Below are 23180 nucleotides of genomic sequence, written 5' to 3'. Positions count from 1 at the left end.
ATCCAATTTGAAAACATGACGAAATATGGGTACTATTTATACTGTATATCGAGAACCGGCATGCGCAATAGCGCTGTTGCTTTGTAAATTAATTCAGTCAATAACAAGACTTGCGTTTCTTCTGGATGAGTCCCTAGCTTAGCGCGAGCCCGATCCTGGACGGGGTCAACGACCAATCAGAGAATGGAAATCATCGAGCATGAAGATTAAACCACTGACGTAAGCATAATTAAATCTCAAAACAGAAGGGTAAGATAAACCCTCAATAGATCAGTATAACAAAAGAAAAAAAAACCTGGATGCTAATTCACACTGAGAAAAAGACCCTATATGGTGTACGATACTCTACAACAAGTGGAGATTATTAGTTGTTTCTTTAACACAAATGGTAGTTTAACATATTTCGCTTTATTTATTTATTTTTAATAAAGATGCTTGAACATTTTTTGTCTGTGATGTGAACTTGAGATTCAATGTACAAAAGCGCACGGGGCAGTATAGGAGGATTGCATTGTTTTGCATGGTTGTTCTCTTCCCCCAGTTAGATATTGAATAGTAATTCAATGTAAAAAAAAACCCCAAGGGATTGGATCTATTAAGTCTATAGAAAATTAGAACTTAAAAGTATTAATATATTCTTAATATATTTTTTTTCTAGATTTAGGGATTAAAGGTTAACATAATTCGTTGACATCGGCATATGCAAATATATACATATATAATTTGTATACATATATAATATATACATGTACAATATTGATACGAAGAGGTGTAAAAACTGTGTAATAAACATGTATATACAGGAAATTTTATGACGCTGTGAGTGAGGAAGGGTTCAAGCAAGTACATGTATATAATAATTTATTAAAGTATTGAGAAAGACAACGTATCAGGAAAAATTGTCAGATCACTATATGATGTACGTGTGGTTTCCGTCTCGACACTTGAAATTAAATGTACATCAAACTAATTTCTGTATGGTATGATATGTCAAATTTCGTACACGACGCCGGGAATTCCTCCACAGTACAGTGTCAGGAAGTATGAATTTGTTGTCATTCTCAAATTTCAAATCAATGATCAATTTGCTTTAATACAGTTTGCATTAGCTGTTCAAGTTATAGAATGGGGTCAAAGTATGTGAAATATGTGTCAAGACTATTATTTTAGTTGTTTTTGTCATATTTTCTTTTCTGTATTTATCCTCGAAAACAGCTGGAACGTGATGCAATATTTCGTCAACATAAACAGGGTTCAAGGTTATCAAATGGGTGTGTGAGAATTGCGCAGTTTGATTGGCTGATACGGACAACGCCACATAAACACAAACACGTTGCTAATAAAAATAGATCGGCGGAGGTGCAAAACACAACGCAGAAACGCTTTAATTGATAAAAACATGTCCCAGAAACATTTTGATAATTGCCTAGTGTTATTGGATTACATCAAAAGGGGAGAGAGAGAGAGAGAGAGAGAGAGAGAGAGAGAGAGAGAGAGAGAGAGAGAGAGAGAGTCTCCTCTATTAAAACGACAAACTATAAAGTTTGATGAAACAGGTATAACATATAATTTCATCTAACGATATCTTTCAAATTAAAGTACTTTTTTTCTTTGATACTTGCAAAGAGAAATTTTATGGCACAAATTTTTAAAGGTGATGTTGCAACAATTCGGTATATCGATCGTTAATAAAAAAAAACGAACAATAATATATTGTGGCGTAGCTTATTTTAACATATCATATGATTAGAAGAAAAGTCCTTAGCATCCCGTTTCTTTTTCATTTTTTAACTCTCTCTCTCTCTCTCTCTCTCTCTCTCTCTCTCTCTCTCTCTCTCTCTCTCTCTCTCTCTCTCTCTCTCTCTCTCATTTACCATGCTTTAAATTGATATTAAAATTTTTATTCCTTTATAGAAGAAAATTCATGCATGAAAAGGAAATGATCGAAACATATACATATGCTTATCTAAGAATATATATACATATTACTTAGATGAAATGTGTCCCTTTTCATTGTCATACAAAGAAGATTTGCGTACTCTGATTAAAAAAAAAAACTCGAAAAATTAGGACATATTAAAAATAAAGTGTTTGTTTATGTTTTAGAGGTAATAATTTTAATGACCTTCACCTACGAGAAAACTGCGTTTCTGTTCATAAATCAGGTTGACCTTAGAGGGGGAGGAGTCACATTGACCCCGCCGACAAAATCCCCCAAACACCGGTCTATTGTGTAAGTTTTGTAGAAATGGGATATCTTTCTTTTCCGTTTTTTTTTCAAAAGAGTTAGAAAGTTTTCCATTTAACGAATGTTAATACCCCATTCCCTACACCCCCCCCTTCCAAAAAAACCCAAAAAACAAAGAAAATAGAATGTTTGATAAAATAGAAGGAGAAAATAGACATAAACGTTGAAATTATTTGATTTGATGAGGTGAATAATAAAAACAATATTTCACCGGAAGAGTTTTGAGATTGAATTATTCTTGTAGAAGAGCAGATTTTGTTTCACAAGTCCTATCAAAAGTCAATATTAATATTCAGAAGTAATTGTTCAAAATAAGACCAAATATAATAGAGGCTCCATGCACTTTTTAAGGTGTGAGGGTGTTTTTCTTTTTAAATGTTAGTCAGGTTACATATTTCAGTGTCTGCCACCATCATTAGTACAAGGTTTATGCCCCCCCCCCCAATGTTTTCAGTGTGCGCTCTCCTTTAGTTGGTTCACATCGCCACTGATATTTTCTATTTAGAACCAAACACCCCCTCCAGAACAAAATAAAAAATATCAACAACTTCATCGCGCAAAGATACGCCAGTGCACTCCTTTCACCGCTGTAATAGTACATACAAAGTCTTGGCAAGTACTGGGTTTTTCTGGGCGGTGTACACATTGTTCCGTTTTGCCTTCCTGCATATTCTGGAAGAGGACAAATGACGACAACCGCCTTGTTCCTCCGTTCTCACAGTGACGTAATAACAGAAACCAATAACGGGGGAGGGGGGGGGGGGGGGGGGGTTGTGTGTCAAAATACTTTCTCCTCGTCAAAGTGGAAAATATAAATATGTAGAGATATTTTGATCGTAAGAATATTAGAAATATGTTTCCTCTTACTTTATTGATAAAAACTCTGTGATCTGATTGTGACAATATACAATGACAGCAAGTCTATTTTCCTCGGCCTCTCCTCGGGAAATAGATTTGCTCTCGGGGTACTGGAATCTTGCTGACTACCTCAATGGTATACTTTAACTGTTTTATTATACCGATACAAACAATCAATCAGGAGAAGTTCAAATTGATATAATTCTTCGTGTATCCAATAAGTTATAACGTCAAAATAAATATTAAGAATTTTTTCTTTGGTTAAAAGAAATCAATAAGTGTTTCATTCCGATTAGTTGTGTATCAGTTCATCGAACTGTCGCACCTTTTTTTTCTACAGGGAATCAGTCTGTTTACGGCGATTCTCAGGGAATCAGCGAAATATATTGAATTACTCTTATATAGTGAAAATTAACTAGAGGTATAATAAATTAATATATTTACCCGTACCGGTTTATAAATAAACTATCTGCACATTAGATGCATATTGTTAAAGAAAATCTTTATTTTAAAAATAATGATATTAAAGTAATAAAATAAAAAATAAAGGGCAATGAAATCTACAGGCGTGATAAAGCGTGCAGAGCACCTTGCAGAAAATGCGTACGCGTACCCTTCGGGAAACTGCAGTACATTTGTCGGAAAACAGTATCTACCTTTTTGCATGCGGTGTTGCATATCTTTTTATATTGTGTTGTATTTCTTTGCGTTGTACCTCTTTGTGTCGTGTTGTGTATCGACCTCTGCGTTGTATCTTTGTGTTGTGTTTTGACTCATTGCGTTGTAGCTTTGTGTTGTGTATTGTCTCTTTGCATTGTATCTTTGTATTGGGTATTGTCTCTTTGAGTTGTATCTTTTCGTGTTGCGTTGTATCTCTGTATTGAGTTGCATATAGTTTCTTGTGTTCAACAGTGTTTCATATCTCTTTGTGTTGCGTTGCATCTCTATGTGCTGTGTTGTATATCTCTTTGTGTTGCATTGAATCTCTTTGTGCTGTGTTGTATATCTCTTTGTGTTGAGTTGAATCTATTTGTGCTGTGTTGTATATCTCTTTGTATTGAGTTGAATCTCTTTGTGCTGTGTTGTATATCTCTTTGTGTTGCGCTGAATCTCTTTGTGCTGTGTTGTATATCTCTTTGTGTTGCAATAAATCTCTTTGTGCTGTGTTGTATATCTCTTTGTGTTGAGTTGAATCTATTTGTGCTGTGTTGTATATCTCTTTGTATTGAGTTGAATCTCTTTGTGCTGTGTTGTATATCTCTTTGTGTTGCGTTGAATCTCTTTGTGCTTTGTTGTATTCTCTTTGTGTTGAGTTGAATCTCTATATCTCTTTGTGTTGCGCTGAATCTCTTTGTGCTGTGTTGTATATCTCTTTGTGTTGCGTTGAATCTCTTTGTGCTGTGTTGTATATCTCTTTGTGTTGCGCTGAATCTCTTTGTGCTGTGTTATATATCTCTTTGTGTTCCATATCTATTAATGTTTTGATGCAAATACCTTTTTGTTGTGTACCCCTGTAGAAATTTTATACTATACGTGGATTAATTTGCGATCAATTTATTTAATCAAAAGAACCGCATGCTGTTATCCTTTCTCATTCGGAAAGCCTCGGTCAATACCATTACTATTGTCTCCAAACGAACTTTTTCGCATTCTATACACAAATTAACACCAACTGTAATATACAAATCTTCACTAATTGTACATGAATAGTTAACATACGCGGATCTAGAACCCCCGTATCGGTAAGATAATTTTATTTGCCGTGCCAAAGGGATAATTTTGCTCGCGGGATACTGAACTACAAATATAACAAAATAATTATCAACGAGATAGTTATCTGATCAAACTAGTCAATTATCTCGTTATAGCAAGTTATCTCCTTGTATGTAAACGATGTCATCCACCTGTATCACGGTGAGCAAAAAATCAATATTTCAATGAGGAGGGAGGCAATTCCAAACTGATATTCCATGTTAACATTGTGAAAATGTTTAAAAGAGAGTACTTAGAATAGAACATATAAGAAGAGGTAAACATTATCCAAGTTTGATCTTGGTTCTTTGTCAACATGAAACTCCACTAGACTCAGGTCATTGACTCTCTGGTCAAAAACTAATTCAATAAACTGCATACCAATTGTGTTGGGTTTCTTTTCAATTACGATTTGATAATCATTGGGCAATGTTAGATGTTTCAACTGTTTGAATTAATCACCTGTTTATCAGCATTATCTTAAATATTGTGTTACAGTATATTATTCTTAAACCTAAATATTAAGTCTTAATAGAAAACTAAAAAGTTCCACTTATAACCAGTTATGAATGGCTGAAGGGACCTCATCTATTGTGAGAGTACATGGCAGCCATATTGTGAGCTCAACACAACCAACCAATAGAGATTGTAGGATTGAACCAATGGAGCTTGTAGGATTTGAACCAGCATTGAGGACTATGACCAATGGTTCTCAAGGAGGGTGTGTTAATGGTGTAATGGAAAAATACCACTATTTCAGTGGTAATTTGGAAAAGATTTGAACCAATGAGTTACCAAGGGAATGTTTCAGCTGGAAGAGCATTAAATCCCCAATGTAAAGGCCAAACAATGGAAAGCCATAGGAAGAGCTGGGTCATAATGTTTGTAGGGAAACTAGTAAAAGTACTCAAAAACAGCCACAGAAGAGGTTCATTGAAAAAGCAGGATCAATGGGTCAAAGGCCAAACTTATAATGCTATTACTTGCACTTCCTTGCTGATATGGAAAGAAAATGCCATCGACACCAATATTTTTAAAATTGTAGACAACCCACATGTTTAATGATGCTGTTTTATCCCTATATCCTCCCCAATGGTTTGGCCCTATGTTGGTTACAGAATTTCAGGAAATTGAATCAGGGCATTGTTACCGTTCTGGATTATTTGTACAAAGCTGATTTGTACAAAGCTGCAAAATGCTATTTAGACATTGGTTTAGTCTTTATCTTTTTGTCCTGCAAGCCAATTACCAGTACATTTTGAATGATACAAAAACAATGCACAGCCCATGTTGTCCACATGAGGACTAAGCTTGTAAATCACTATTAAGTGGGGCATGGTCAAATACCAGAACTAAGATACTTCTTATTCTTCACTAATAGGGAACCAGCCAGATTCCAACCTGCTTTGTCCAATCTGATCAAGAGCAGCATGTTGTGATGCTAGAGTAAACCAAAATTAACCCAGGTAATTAACCTACTGTCCAATGTATCACTGAGGTCACACTCTTAGTCTTAATGTGCGAGATTGACCATTGGGAAATTGATTTTATTTCAGTTAATAGATTTATGATAATCTTTATGTCAAGCCAAATTGAGCTGCATGCTGACAAATGCAGTTTCATTTATCAAAGTTGTAGTCAGCACAATATTTCTGGCAAAGACTTAGCTTGTAGAGTTGGAAAGGGGGGGTGAAAATGGGGATGTTTGTGAAAATATAATGGACATTATATATATAAATTTGAAAAACATCCCTCATTTTTGTTTAAATACAAAGAACCTTTCATGCATACACAACATAAAACCCTTCTCCCCTTTGTACCTAGGTTGAATGAGAAGTAAATCAATAGCTTTAAAAACTTGCTATTTCATCATTGATAATGCATTTTCAAACAACTCCATCAATTCAGTATCGCCTTACATTAAACTGAAAAACATCATCTACATATACAAGGTGTATGTTTTTCAGACAGACATATGGTTCTTATTAGGTCACTTCAGAGTAGGACTTTTCTACAAGTCATCTTCAGATAGGCCTGTGTAATATTATACCGGTAATTGAATAGATTGGGGAACCACACAACTATCTACAAGGAGATAGGGAGAAACTATATCGTGGCAAAGACACCTACAACTAAGGTACAAAGTCCAAGGTTAAACACAGTCATCTTTCAGAGAAAAGCTTTTTATTGTAATTTTTGTTGACAATGCACAATATGCGAGTCTATTAGACTACACCCCTTCTGTGTCAGGCCTGAGTGCGCTAGCTTCATGAGGGAGACAATAATAAATGAACTTACTTTAATCATTGTGTAATCACTTATGTCATTTAGCACAATATTTAATAAGTATACACATATCACCACATGGCATTTAGTGACATCGAACTTAACATCCTACAAACTATAGCAAACACCGTGGCAATACATCCTACGATTCGTAAATATATTTCAGATCAGGAAGACTAAGTACATAAATCTAACATCACAGATAATCCATTGTACATCACATGTGGCTTTTTTTTCAATTCACTTCATCATAAATAAACACACACAAAACTCATAGATAAACAACATTCCATTGAAATACAACTTAAATTTCTGGTCATCTTTGTACAAGCATTTCAAACCCTGAGAATTAGAGATTGTTCTGGACAGGTGTCTTTAGAAGTGAGGGGAGCTTGAACCAGTTCTGTCCACAATAAGACTCAGAACCAGTTCAATTTGGCTCAGTATACTGGTATTTACTTCTCCATTCTGTCAATGAGAGCCTTCTTGGCTTTGAGTGAGCTGGGATGTGGTGTCACTGAGTACTTTATTGATGAAGTTTAAATCAGATCAGATTGGAGCTCGGTCATTGCCCGGGTCAGGCATTTCACTTTGTCCTCCATTGCCTTTTTATTGGCTTGAGTTTCCTGTAACAGTTCACGCATTTCATCTTCCACTGCTGCAATCTACAACATAAAACTGTACAAATTAGATAGAAGTTAGATGGAATTCAATATTTCTGAAAAAAATGGTTTCAGAAACAATAACAAGCAATCATTCTTGTATTTAAGTACATGTACTTTATTGTTATTCCCAAACTTTATTATCATCAAGATTGGAATACCAGGTAATCTGTGTATTAATTCTAAATATGAGTATGGCGATATGGTAGCTACAAATATTGCATCATATATTTCATCCTATGAGTACACTATTTGCTTTGCATTCCATTTTACTTTTGTGTCTGCATATATCAAAGGAAACAATAATGTTCAACATATTATTGAATTATAAATTGATTTCTTCATTTAATGGTATTTTTAAAAATAATTTCTTAATAATTTTATGAGAGTAATACTGTGAGTGAGTGCACTTTATTTTGCTTATAACTGTATATTCTGGATGCCAATAATACAATAAAGACAATATCACCTCAAAACTTCTAAACATTTTTAAAAAATCAATTTAGGGAAGAATACAAACCAAAATTTTAATTGATAGAAAATGATTTCTTTTGAAATATGATTTCATTTTACATAGGCTTGTTTTTAAGCTCCTTGTTTTTTCATGTGAATTTTTCGGTAGTTTCCCAAGAGAAAATGAAATGAAATTTTTAGGTCATTAAGACCTAAAATTTTCTATTAATAAATGTAGGATCACTCATTATTTGCATGGTCAATGACTTTTTTGTGTGAATTGCACGTTTTTTATCCCTAAGCACTGTAAAATAGGATGAAAATACATATGAGGCATTCATTTGATCAATTCTAATCACTTTTGTGTCTGTTGATCCATTTTATGAAAAGAGGCTTTTTGATAGCAAGATTCAAAGGTCATTAAAGTGTTAAAAATCCATTGTAGCATCAATATCACCGAGAAAAATTTAATAAAAATGATCACAAGTGATATTCACAACATATCAGAGATTATGTTCAACTTTTAATAGCAATAAATTTTTCATTATTCCTATAATGATGAATCATCAACAGCTATTAATAAGGCATGTTCCAAAAATAGTTTGTGGTTGCTAGATTTATTTTTAAACCAGAGGGTCACCAAGAGTTTCATACAATATATCTTATATATAAAACTTTTGACAGTTTGCCTTGAAGAGTCAAGAGTTCTCCAGTTAATTATTAGTCATTCTCTCATTCATAAAATGTGCTGACAATGCAATTTGATTTCCGGTTGTTTATATCAGAATTATTTTGGTTATATATCTTTATGTAAATATTGCACTGAAAAACTAATTTGAAAAATTCAAAAATGTTATGACTTATTTTTTGGTAAAAGAATTTATTGATATTCCAGAGGTTTAGACCATTGATGAAATGATATATGTAACTGCGTTGACACACTGTTTGTGCTGAACAAGAGTGAAAGATCCTTGCCCTTTGGCTAGCAAGGGTCCTATTGTTGAGTGTCCTTCCACCTAACTTGGTTTCTGAGTGGAGAAAATCTCAAATGCACCATTACAATAATGATCTATGCACTACATATCAACGATCTATCTAACTTTGTTGAGGAGGCCCAAGAATCGGACTAGTGACAATCCGCCATGTGTTCATGAGTGTAGCTTCCTCTTGTACCGTCCCACCCTCCCAGCGTCACCAGTGATCCACTGTTGAGTCATGGCTATATTAACGCCTGATGTCTGACCATGATTAGTTCGTTAAAGTTAACCAGAATTTAATCACTATCTGATAAGTGTTCAACAAGTGCATAATTTTACTTGATGAACCATTCATAAACATATTCACACAGTACAAAGTGAATTAATGACCAGTAATATATGACCTCTCTTCTCCATTGTCATTTAATGGAAGATATTTTGTGGCCTAGCTAATGTGTTTTTTTCCAAACATCAAGTGTTAGAAGGAAGTCAGTTGATTGAAACAGCATTTCTACCTTAACTATTCCATTCAATTCAACACAAACGGTTATTCAAAGATTTACAAGATGAATAGATCATGAGCTAGTTCCTAGAAACCAAATTCAATGGGAAATTATGTGTATATCATAATACAAAATAATATCGCACCATGCAATTTGCCCATCCCTAGATACTGTTTCATTATCATAATTCAATTGTTAACCTTCCTATCGCTGATGCTTTATTATGCCACATAACAGTTTACAAAAAGCTTATCGTTCTGTGAAGTCAGTTCAAAACTACACTTTACTCACTTATGTTATCAGTAGGGATAGCAATCAATTGCAGAATTGCTAATTGGTTAATTGCAATTCATTCCGACCAATAAGCCGGTTAATCATTAAAAATACATAAATTTTTGTTCTATATTAAAAAAATTATCTGCCATTAATGTCACAGAAATACGATATTAAGTAGAAATGAAAAATTATTTAATATGATTTTCAAGAAAAATGTAAAACAATGAGCAAACAGTCGTGAAATATTTTCCATGCCCGGTATATCCTTGTGAGGTAAAAGGAAATCATCAGAGGTCATTTAAAGTTTGCCTATGACAAATTCTAGGTCTTCCGTTTGACATTATCATTTTTTATGATCGTAGTTGCATGTATGTATCGACAAAAACAGTTGCTATGAGTGATAAATTATTGTCCTAATAAATTATAAGAAAGTAAGATAACCACATTAAAAGTAAGTTAAACAATGACAATTGTAAAGGTACTCCACAGTGATTTAAATTTTCATTTAACCATTCATTAATGATCAAAGAAAAGCTGAACAGATGAAGCAATGACGTGTTGTTATAACAGTCATAATAATTAACTTTCGCTGATCAATTTCCCAATCTCAGCATCGAACCTAATCTGTCTCCAATTCAACTTGATCAAATTCTTGAGAGAAACAAAATTAAATGTGCAATGAAATTGCTTGAAAATATACAACTTTTTATATAAACCCCCCCCCCCCCAAAACCATTACTGAATAAGTAACTAGTTACCATCGTTTTGACCGATTAACCATTTAGAAATTGCCATCCCTAGTTATTAACTATTCATTTATATCGAATATATTTTCTTTTTACCCCACACACATCTATAAGGGAGAGAATGATCTTATTGCTTTTGATTAATTGAAAAAAAAAATCGATGAAGGAATATTTCAATTTCAACAATTGAGCATTTGTGAACCACTATGCCACACAGTTTAAACCCGGAAGAGAGTCCCTTCATACCTGTGAAGAATTCCTGACATGGTAGTCAGACAGTGCACTACCTTGTAGCTAGTACACAAATCTATCAACCCGTGGGAGTTGAAAAATCCAAAATCCTGACAATTATTAATAATTAAGTTGTGAAATTAACATTCATTGCGTTGGAACTTTAAAGGAATTTTTTTTTTACATTGAATTCATTTTAACTGCTTGTAATATACAAAATTTTGCACACCCTTGGTTGAACAAGGACATCAAACAACTGACAAGCACACTGAAAGGAGAGCGCTTCATAACAAAGACTCCCATCCCAAAGTCTTGTTACATCAAATCAATCAATAAAAACAGTATGATGTTCAAACTTCAAAATTAATTATGACATTAATTAAGCACAATGTATGATGAATGCTTTATACTATATACTATGTGAAGTACAATTACTATTAATAAAACACTTATAGAAGGTTGTTTTGTATTGGAATTTTTGATCCATCATGACACATATCCAAGTGTTTCAGTTTTGTTCCTAGTATTCCTTTCCCATTTTCATTGGTAGATTTGATTATCTTACCCTCTGACTGGCTCACTCTAGCTCTCTTGCTCCCTCTTACTTTGATTTGATTATCTTACCCTTGATTGGCTCACTCTAGCTCCATCTGTCTTTGATTTGAATGTCATACACTCTAATTGGGCTTACTCTAGCTCCATCTGTCTTTGAATTGATTGTCTTACCCTCTGATTGGCTCTCTCTAGCTCGATCTGTCTCTCCTCCTCTAGCTCTGCCATGTCTTCTCTGTGCTTCATCTCTTTACTTTCTAGCTGGTGTCTAAAGGCATCATCCACAGTTTTTAACTTCCCTATGGCAATGCTAAAATGACCAAAGGCACACTTAACAAAATCTTTTGCAAGGATAAGTATCCTGAAGATACAAGTATAATGTCTGGAACAAAGCTCCAATTCAAGTATTTGATGCACTGCTCCTACACAGAGCTGGCTGCCTTACTTTGCAGCCTCTATAGCCTTGTCTCTCTCTGTGGTCAGCTTGCGCTCCTTGCTCTCCCAGTTGTCTCTCATCTCTGTGACCTGCTTCTCCAGCTGACCTATCAGCTGTGACTTCTCTTTCCATTTGTTGTTTAGAATGCTATGAAAACAAAGACACTTTTCACCTCATGTAAAATTCCTTGATCAAATATGCTTCATTTTACATAATCACATTAAATTTGTAAAATAAATTGAATGAATGGCTGAAATTGATAAACATCTTTCTTCTGGTATGATCAGACAATGATATGTTATCTGTTATCAGCTTGCTTTACCTGTGTGCCTTCTTGGAGTCCTCTAGTTCTGCCCTCAGATCTTGGGTCTCTTGTTTCAACTCTTGCTTCCGTTCTCTCAGTCTCTCCAAAGTTTCCTGAAAATATTAAAATTATTCAAGTAATTTCATAAAGCTTCTTAATCTGAATTCTTTCTTCATGTAATTCACTACCAGTATTTATGATTGATGGACAAGTCCACCCCATGTTGGGCCCCATTTACCTGATTCTCCTGTGTAGATCCCCTCTCCTCAGCCAGCTGCTCCTCCAGATTCTGCTGGGTCCTCAGGGCCTCCTCCCGGGTCCTCTTGATCTCCTCATCTCTCTCCACCACAGCCTGTGTAGACACACACAGAAAGTCAATTAAAAAAATCATCAACAATCAATTTATCAATAAACCTATTGATATATAAGTATTCAAAGTATATTTGGTAATAAAGCATCCCAGCAACAGTTGTTGGGCAATCAATGGAGAGCCTACATGATTTGACCATCTAATCTGTACATAACTGAAAGCCTACACAATCTGACCATCCTATCAGTGCATCATATATCAAACATCAATGAAAAGAAACAGCTGCTTTCATTCATGGAGACCATTGTAGGATAGGGATGGTAAGGAGAGAAGGGGACCAGGTCAGTCTTGGAGTGACATGGACCAATAAATACTCACAAATATCCCACTAGCAATTAATTAATTCTGTCAATGATTTTTTTCATGGCTTCCATTTGCTAACTATAAATCATTCTGGGTTTAAAATTCTATGTTGGATTGAATCTTCTTCATTATACTGAGACAATAACTTTTCCAACATTCATCCAATTATGTCCCCGATTGATCTTCATATGTATACTGTCTGATTATTTAATAAATAATAATATATAATATATAAGCTAAGTTTGACTGCTATATCTACACTGATATACCTCCTTCAGTTTTCTGATAGTCTCTGTCTGGTCCTCCAACATCTTGGTTTTGATCTTTAAAGCATCAGCCTCCCTCTGTATCAAAAATCAAAACATCTTCATTAGAAATCTGTAGGAATCCATACATACTCAACTTTACATCATCATTCTTGATGCTGTTTTAACTTTATTTCTGTAAACCTAACAGATGAGTGACAACACTGACAGGGTTATCTTCCTTGACAGTTTTACCTCCAGGTTTTTCTTCAGTATTGTGACTTCTGAGTTAAAGGCCTCGATTTTGGACTCCAGTCTCCCACGATCCTGAGCCAAGGAAGAACCTGCAGAATTACACAATTCAAATTGTAACTCAAAGGCATGCATAATTCAAATTACGTAACATATAAATAGCAAATCAGAGAGAATACTTTCAGAGAAACACACTGGGGTCATAAATTTCAAATTATCAGGTAGAAAATGCGATGTCATAAATTAGAGTGAAGTTTGTATTGATTTAACCGAGACAAAGTCTGCGTCAGATTGTGACATATTGAGGTATATATATGCCTGTTGCGTGCGATTCCAATCATCCCAACAGAAATCAGATGACTACACCTTTAAATCTCATCTGATTGCATGGTACTGCCTGACAGTGATATACATTGTATAACTCAAAACATGAGCTAGACTGAAAAAATAGTGAAGAATTCCAATGACTGACAAATGCTTGTGAATCGCTCCAGTGTAAGACAATTCAGTTCAAAATGGAAAAGTAATAATGCAACCAATCTAAGTAACAGTTGATGTTTGTTAACTGAATAACAATTATCATCAGTCGTTCTCCACTAGATTTTAATTTCTCCTATCATCTAATGGGTTACTAATATGCATCAGTATGATGCAGAAGAATCAACAGGCCATGCACACCTCTGCTTTAGTGGATACAATGACATAAAGTACTCCATAGCAACATACCGAGCTCCTTTAGTGGATACAATTATATAAAGTACTCCATAGCAACATACCGAGCTCCTTTAGTGGATACAATTATATAAAGTACTCCATAGCAACATACCGAGCTCCTTATTGGATACAATGTTCTATCAAACTCCATGCGCTAGTTTTTTGGACACAACAATTGTATATTTTCAACAGTATGTTACTGCGCTTAGTTGGATAAAATGTTCCACCGGTATGAACAGTACTTTGCTGGGCAAGTTAAGCAGATACAATACAACAATGTTCCTTTAGTCTCAAAAGTACTTTGCTGAGCTGGTTAAGTAGAACAATGTTCCACCTATCTCAATAATTTGTTGAGCTAGTTAAGAAGATACAATGCTCCAGGGTACCTTGCTGTGCCAGTTCCTGCCCCCAGAGTTTCCGCTCCGCCCTCAGACCACAGATCACCGATTCCTGGGCCTCCACCTGGGCCAGCAGTTTAGTCTTGTCCTGGATAAAAAAACAAAACAAAAAAAATATACACAAATAAATAAATAAATACAAATAAATTAACAAAATATAACAAATAAAAATAGATACTGTAAACCAACAATTATTTGGGACGACTTTATTTCGCGATTTACCAAAGATGAACTGGTTCACGACAACTAATTTTTGCCACCAAACCTTATCTACAGCGGTTTTTTTTATTCCAACTATATGGCAAATACTGGTTCATGGTGAGAAATTTTCGTGACAATAACGCTCTCGCGAATCTCGTGAAAATTTCTCACATATGAAAAAAAGTTGGTTTACAGTAATAAAGTGATATCTACCACTTATAATTGTCTATATTAATTGTTTTTTGGGTTGTTTTTGAGGAAAAATGTGAGAGATTTGTGTGAACCTGAATGTTGCAGATTTTTCCTGCAGTCTATGGTATTTGTTAATAAAGTTATCTACATACCCTTAATAGCAAAAAAGTCACTAAGAATTAGTTTATTACAAGTAAATTGTAAACTAAAGTTGTCATGAATGAAAGTATGATATAGAGTAAATGATATTTAAAATCAACTTATAGCATATACATATGGTCAAAAGTTCACCGGTATGTACCCCGGCTTTTACTGTTGTTCACAGGTAAGAGACATCAACAATTCAGTGATAACTATATCCAGGTCAACCTTTCATTGTGTGACCTCATGTCTGTCACTCGTTCTTGACCTGGATTTCAGATTATGCCCAGAATCCTAAAAGTCTTCAAGGGGCACCTGTTGCCTCTAAGTGTTGTTATCTATATACCATTAACCCTTATCATAGTGAGAAACTTCTCCTTCACAGTAAAATAGACCACACTTAATTCTAGTACCTTTAGGAGGCTCACTACACCTTGATATATTTTCTCAAATCAGCAGAAAACTACTTGATTATGATAGATATCATAATGGATAAGAAGTCTTTAAGTCAAATAGGCAAAAAAATGTGCAATTTTGGATGAAAAATTACTTATTCGAAAATTTATTTCAGTAAACATGAACAAAAGCTTCAAGCGGATTCGAACTCATGATCTGCGGTTCAGAAGCTCGATACTTTAATCACTTTGCTATGATGATATACAATCAAATTGAAAGATATAAACAATCTAATAAAACATTTAAATCGCCATCTTATGACGAAGTGTCTTAAAAAGTATAAGTCTGGGTGTAGTGAGGTACCTTAAACCTGACAAAGTTTGTGTTAGGGAAAGTCCAAGAGCATCAGGTCTGGAGGAGTTACCTCTCTTGATCTACTTGTGATGAAAGCTTTCAAGTCTGAATGAGTTATCTTACTTGAGCTACTTGTGACACAAAATGACTAGCATCTTTCCTATTCCCTTCTACTTAAATAAAGTTGCATACTGTTTTAAATTATATATTATAATAAAGTTCACCAATTTTTGAAGCTGGTACATTTTGTAGTGGTATGAATTTTTAGGTGATATCAACATGTCATAAATTTGCATTTCGGCTGGCATTTTTTTGACTTCAGAGTGAATTTCAAAGTTGAAAATTTGAAAAGCTCCAAACAACACAATATTTTGAAAGAAATTTTAGAATGGACTTTTTCTAAACTGTTGTAGAATAACTGAAAACATTATTGATAATTTCAATTATCCACAGAGTGTTCTTCATCTCTTGATCAAAGAGGAGTTAAAGGCCGCAAGCGCAGAAATTGATGCAAGGCATATTTGCTTTGACTGATACAAATCAGCAGAAAGGTAATGAGAATGTTAAATCAAACAAAAGTGAGCGAGTGTGATCAGGAAGCCTTAAAGGTGGTTCTAATGTTTAATGAAAGCATATCAAGCCTTGATTTTAAATAAAGTAGATGTTGGAAAGACAAAACGACCAAAGAAAAGTTAAATTTGGTGTCATACGTCACCATCAATGTTATAACGCCCCTCTCACTATTTTTTGTACAGCCTTAGATTTAACTGATTGTTAAGTAGAAACAAACAAATAGATTATTCTTTAATATATGAAAAGAATGATATATTCAATAAAAAAAAAAACCAATTAAGAGTGAATTAATTATGCATCTATGTCAAGTTTTTGTAAAGTTCTAAATAACTGAAACAAAACATAGAAAACCAATAAATAATGTTGCCGGCACGCTACGACTTTCTTAACATGACAGGAATGTACTATATACATGTCATATGTTATCCTCATATTGAATTAATTATTTTTTTACACGGCAATCTTCAGATCTGAATTAAAATTCAAGTATACATATTTTGGGTGCCAATTTGTTGTTGCTTTACATCTATGACATTACTTTAGGATTAACCCTTGTAATTTATTGTGTAACACTTTAACGAAGTGCTGCAATTCATGGAAAATTCATGCTGATCAAAATCTACCCATGGTCAACTCCATTTCCATTTCCTATGGCATATATATGTAATACCCATATCATACATATGTAATACCCATGGCATACATATGTAATACCCATGTCATACATATGTAATACCCATGGCATACATATGTAATACCTATGGCATATATATGTAATACCCATATCATACATATGTAATACCCATGGCATACATATGTAATACCCATGTCATACATATGTAATACCCATGGCATTCGTATGCAATACCTATGGCATTCATATGTAATACCCGTGGTATTCGTATGCAATACCCATGCATACATATGTAATACCCGTGGCATTCATATGTAATACCCATGGCATACATATGTAATACCCATATCATACATATGTAATACCCATGGCATTCGTATGCAATACCCATGGCATTCATATGTAATACTCATGATATACGTATGTCATACATATGTAATACCCATGGCATACATATGTAATACCTATGGCATATATATGTAATACCCATATCATACATATGTAATACCCATGGCATACATATGTAATACCCATGTCATACATATGTAATACCTATGGCATTCGTATGCAATACCTATGGCATTCATATGTAATACCCGTGGTATTCGTATGCAATACCCATGCATACATATGTAATACCCGTGGCATACATATGTAATACCCATATCATACATATGTAATACCCATGGCATTCGTATGCAATACCCATGGCATTCATATGTAATACTCGTGGCATTCATATGCAATACCCGTGGCATTCATACGTAATACCCGTGGCATTCATATGTAATACCCATGGCATACATATGTAATACCCATAGCATACATATGTAATACCTATGGCATATATATGTAATACCCATATCATACATATGTAATACCCATGGCATACATATGTAATACCCATGTCATACATATGTAATACCCATGGCATTCGTATGCAATACCCGTGGCATTCATATGTAAAACCCGTGGCATTCATACGTAATACCCGTGGCATAAATATGTAATACCCATGGAATACATACATTATACCCAAAGCCTACTTGTATATGAATACCATCATCATTAGAAAAAGAGTGTTGTCTGATTTTTTAAATAACTAAAGGAAAGGAGAAACAATTATATATGTACTTCTTCAAGAGAACATTTTGTCATCATACTGTAGCTAAAAACTTTGAGTATTTCTGAACCTGACAGTGAAATGGAGACATATAAAATGTTTTCACAAACAATCTGCAAATCTAGGATGCTTGCAATGCTGTGCACCTACAGGCTGAAAAAAGTGTGTGCATTATCCTACTATTCAGTTAGAAAAGTCCCACTTTCCTGATTTACATGTTTTAATGGCTCTACATTCTGGAAAGTTTAACTATGCCTTTCTCATAATGTTACCTCCCCATTTCCTCAATTCTCTGTTTAGAAGCTCTACATTTTAGAACTGTAACCTACTTCAATGTACCCTTGATTATCTTACTGTTTCAATAATACTATATTTTAAAACAGTTACCCACCCCTTTTCCTTGATAATTTTCCTGTTTCAGTAACCCTACAGTCTAGAACAGAACAGTTAGCTATACAATCCCTAATCATTTACCTGTTTGAGTAGCTCCATCTGTAACATCCTTTTTCTGGCCTCCTCTACATGGGCTTCCAGCACCTGAATCCTGTCCTGTTACAGAGATCAAACAACCATTGACACAAACAATACCAAGAGAATAATGCTACACAGCAATATGATACAGCAATCACACAAACACCTATATTGCTTGATACAATGATAAAATGACACAGTCCTCCATACCTTGTATTCTGCTCCCTGCTCATGCTTGGCTTTAGATAGTTCTGCTATTCTGCCTTTCTGTTCTTTCACAAGCTGAAAAAGAAGTAGATCTGTTATGAAAACATACTACATAAGGTAGGTAGCTTCAGGGTTTTAAATTTTTTTTTCAGGTTATCTTTCAACCATACAACCATTGTATAAGAACTTTTTTCAACAAAGGATCAACCACTGAAAAAAATCTTTATTCAACAGAGAATCAACTGCTAAACAAGTACCTCATCTAACAGAGAAACATCAGTGGAATAACCTATTGTGTAAGTACTCTGTTCATCAGTAGAACAACCACTGTGTCAGTACTCTGTTCATCAGGGGAACAACCATTGTGTAAGTACTCTGTTCATCAGTAGAACAACCACTGTGTAAGTACTCTGTTCATCAGTAGAGCAACCATTGTGTAAGTACTCTGTTCATCAGTGAAACTAACATTGTGTAAGTACTCTGTTCATCAGGGGAACAACCATTGTGTAAGTACTCTGTTCATCAGTAGAACAAACATTGTGTAAATACTCTATTCATCAGTGGAACAACCACTGTGTAAGTACTCTCTTCATCAGTAGAACAAACATTGTGCAAATATTCTGTTCATCAGTGGAACAACCACTGTGTAAGAACTCTGTTCATCAGGGGAACAACCGTTGTGTAAGTACTCTGTTCATCAGTGGAACAACCACTGTGCAAGTACTCTGTTCATCAGTAGAACAAACATTGTGTGAGTACTCTGTTCATCAGTAGAACAACCACTGTGTAAGTACTCTGTTCATCAGTAGAACTAACATTGTGTAAATACTCTGTTCATCAGGGGAATAACCATTGTGTAAGTACTCTTTTTACAGAAGAACAACCATTGTGTAAGTACTCTGTTCATCAGTAGAACAATCATTGTGTAAGTACTCTGTTCATCAGTAGAACAACCACCGTGTAAGAACTCTGTTCATCAGTAGAACAACCACTGTGTAAGTACTCTGTTCATCAGTAGAACAACCACTGTGTAAGTACTCTGTTCATCAGTAGAGCAACCATTGTGTAAGTACTCTGTTCATCAGTGAAACTAACATTGTGTAAGTACTCTGTTCATCAGGGGAACAACCATTGTGTAAGTACTCTGTTCATCAGTAGAACAAACATTGTGTAAATACTCTATTCATCAGTGGAACAACCACTGTGTAAGTACTCTCTTCATCAGTAGAACAAACATTGTGCAAATATTCTGTTCATCAGTGGAACAACCACTGTGTAAGAACTCTGTTCATCAGGGGAACAACCGTTGTGTAAGTACTCTGTTCATCAGTGGAACAACCACTGTGCAAGTACTCTGTTCATCAGTAGAACAAACATTGTGTGAGTACTCTGTTCATCAGTAGAACAACCACTGTGTAAGTACTCTGTTCATCAGTAGAACTAACATTGTGTAAATACTCTGTTCATCAGGGGAATAACCATTGTGTAAGTACTCTTTTTACAGAAGAACAACCATTGTGTAAGTACTCTGTTCATCAGTAGAACAATCATTGTGTAAGTACTCTGTTCATCAGTAGAACAACCACCGTGTAAGAACTCTGTTCATCAGTAGAACAACCACTGTGTAAGTACTCTGTTCATCAGTGGAACAACCACTGTGTAAGAACTCTGTTCATCGGTAGAACAGCCATTGTGTAAGTACTCTGTCCATCAGTGGAATAACAACTGTGTAAGTACTCTGTTCATCAGTAGAACAAACATTGTGTGAGTACTCTGTTCATCAGTAGAACAACCACTGTGTAAGAACTCTGTTCATCAGGGACACAACCATTGTGTAAGTACTATGTTCATCAGTGGAACAAACATTGTGTAAGTACTCTGTTCATCAGTGGAACAACCACTGTGTAAGAACTCTGTTCATCAGTAAAACAACCATTGTGTAAAAAATATGTTCATCAGGGACACAACCACTGTGTAAGCACTCTGTTCATCAGTGACACAACCATTGTGTAAGTACTCTGTTCATCAGTAAAACAACCATTGTGTAAGAAATCTGTTCATCAGTGGAACAACCATTGAGTAAGTACTGTTTACAGTGGAGCAACCATTGTGTAACTACTCTGTTTACAGTGGAATAACCATTATGTTACTACTCTGTTCATCAGTGGAACAACCATTGTGTAAGTACTCTGTTCTCCAGTAGAACAATCATTGTGTAATTACTCTGTTCATCAGTAGAATAACCATTGTGTAAGTACTATGTTCATCAGTAGAACAATCATTGTGTAAGTACTCTGTTCATCAGTAGAACAATTTTTGTGTAAGTACTCTGTTCATCAGTGAAACAACCATTGTGAAAGTACTGTTTACAGTGGAACAACCACTGTGTAAGTACTCTGTTCATCAGTAGAACAACCATTGTGTAAGTACTCTGTTTACAGTGGAACAACCATTGTGAAAGTACTCTGTTCATCAGTGAAACAGCCATTGTGAAAGTACTGTTTACAGTGGAACAACCATTGTTTAAGTACTCTGTTCATCAGTAGAACGACCATTTTGTTCAGGTACTTTATATAACAAATGAACATCCATCTACAAGTACTTTATACAACAAGTTCTCTAATCATTGGAGGAATAACCAATATACAAACAAACAAAGTATGAGTCTTCAGAGGAACAATCAAGGACTAAATCTTTGGTCTTTTAGGAACATCCATTAGATTTATTCTTTCAGACTGTCTGGGAAACATCCATTGTACATGTACATCCATCAGATAAAGACACCTGTAAAGTTTCCTTCATTATTTAAATCAATAATCTAAAAGAATTTTGATATATTGGTTCCTCTACACAAGAACCAGTCTTTATCATGTATTTCATAGATACACCACACTGTCCTAGATACATAAAAGGTCGTAATATAACGAGTTCTTCCAGCATATCTATGGAAAATTGAAGTTACACAACATTCAGCTAGCAGTTCAAGCAAAATATGCAAGTAGTATTTCTTTTTACACAAAAAATTATTGTACTTGTAGCAATGAGTTTTTGATTTATATGAATGATGCATGATTGTGAATTGCAATAGAATACTGGCCTTATCTCACACAAAGAATAATGCTTCTTCTATAATATCTCTCCACCCACAACTAACAAACTGAGTCCTTGTAAAAACCATCATCTCATCCTCTCCAGTACATGACAGACTGCCTGTAACCTTTGTGCACTCATCTAAGCATATGGCAGCAACTAGTTACAAATTTTAAATATGACATTAAACTGAGTGTTTTTCAATAAAACATTCTAAGCAGAAAAAGGGAATCAGATGACATATTAATTATAAGTAATAGGTTTTACATGTACTTGGTTCTGATTTAATTGTAAAGTTCAACAGGGGTTCCACCACAGAATGAGTGGTTATTGTAGTGAGAAATGATAAAACCTGTGACTTATTAAAATAAATATGAGATCAATACTTTTCAGATTATCTTGCCAGCCCTCCATTAAGTTAAATATTATCTGATGAAGCTAATTCATACTCAAGTGCAGTCTATATATGGTCTCTGTTTGGCCTTGGTGGAGGAAATAGTCCGATAACATATAATTACTATAAAGACTGTCTGAATTCTTGTATAATCTGAAAATTAAGGTTATGAAAAAGGATGTAGTAAAGTTACATTAAGTTTTAAAGTTGTGTAGGTTGAATGCTCACTGACAGATATAGTTTATGCAGGTTTATGATTGTGTAAAAGATTATAGAACAATAATGAATGCTTCCTGGATTTAGCAGCCTCCAGCAATAAATCTTAAGTGGCCTGTCTTATCCCACAAATCCAAGCTCTTGTTGAGGCTTAATCCACATTAAGCTGCATTATTAGCCTAATTTACTGTCTGTGTCTTTCAGAAATCAGGGACAAAATCAATCAAAGTTCAGACCAGGGGCAGTCAAAAAGGAAATCCTGAGGCCTAAAAAAGAGACAAAATGGTTCAGAAAACCTGGAAAGCCTCTCCAAACAGTGGTACACAGGAATCTAAGATGATCTAAAAATGAATGCTGTAAAATCAGTGGTCAGGGTAAATTATGTAGAATGGCATGGAGGGAAAGAGATTGCAGCAATTCACCACACCACGGTGTCCAGTATTAAGCAGCAATGAAGTAACCCAAATACGCCAAAACTCTGAGAATGACGTGCAAGGAAATTATGGAGCGAAAACAAGGACTCCGCTGAGAGGAGCAGGGCAGGTGTAAAAATCAGATGACTCGTAAGGACGTCCACACTATTAGAACTGACAGATTGAGATTAATAAACAATCTCTGTATG

At 34.8% G+C, this 23180-nt stretch overlaps 1 protein-coding gene and 1 long non-coding RNA gene across 3 annotated transcripts in view; one reads left to right on the top strand and one right to left on the bottom strand.

Moving 5' to 3' along the window:
• Nucleotides 1–96: 96 nt before the first annotated feature.
• LOC105326067 (uncharacterized) lies at nucleotides 97–23180 on the top strand. The gene is made up of 3 exons (XR_010712428.1): nucleotides 97–219; nucleotides 19011–19154; nucleotides 22763–23180. It is a non-coding gene; the product is annotated as an uncharacterized lncRNA (long non-coding RNA).
• Nucleotides 7026–23180, bottom strand: part of LOC105326087 (leucine-rich repeat and coiled-coil domain-containing protein 1) — a 70529-nt gene continuing 54374 nt past the window's right edge. For both annotated transcript variants that reach the window (XM_034482357.2, XM_066080499.1), the window contains 10 exons: nucleotides 18862–18933; nucleotides 18655–18729; nucleotides 14555–14654; nucleotides 13458–13546; nucleotides 13227–13301; nucleotides 12523–12636; nucleotides 12303–12397; nucleotides 11990–12127; nucleotides 11719–11854; nucleotides 7026–7809 (listed from right to left, as the gene is read on the bottom strand). In XM_034482357.2, the coding sequence (XP_034338248.2) occupies nucleotides 7684–7809; nucleotides 11719–11854; nucleotides 11990–12127; nucleotides 12303–12397; nucleotides 12523–12636; nucleotides 13227–13301; nucleotides 13458–13546; nucleotides 14555–14654; nucleotides 18655–18729; nucleotides 18862–18933 (1020 nt within the window). In that variant the 3' untranslated portion in view covers nucleotides 7026–7683. The remainder of the gene's footprint in view (nucleotides 7810–11718; nucleotides 11855–11989; nucleotides 12128–12302; nucleotides 12398–12522; nucleotides 12637–13226; nucleotides 13302–13457; nucleotides 13547–14554; nucleotides 14655–18654; nucleotides 18730–18861; nucleotides 18934–23180) is intronic.

Source organism: Magallana gigas, chromosome 3 (assembly GCF_963853765.1).
Source record: "Magallana gigas chromosome 3, xbMagGiga1.1, whole genome shotgun sequence".
In the NCBI taxonomy this organism is placed as follows: Eukaryota; Metazoa; Mollusca; class Bivalvia; order Ostreida; family Ostreidae; genus Magallana; species Magallana gigas.
Note: the sequence above shows the minus strand (reverse complement) of the source record. Positions and strands in the feature narration are given on the sequence as shown.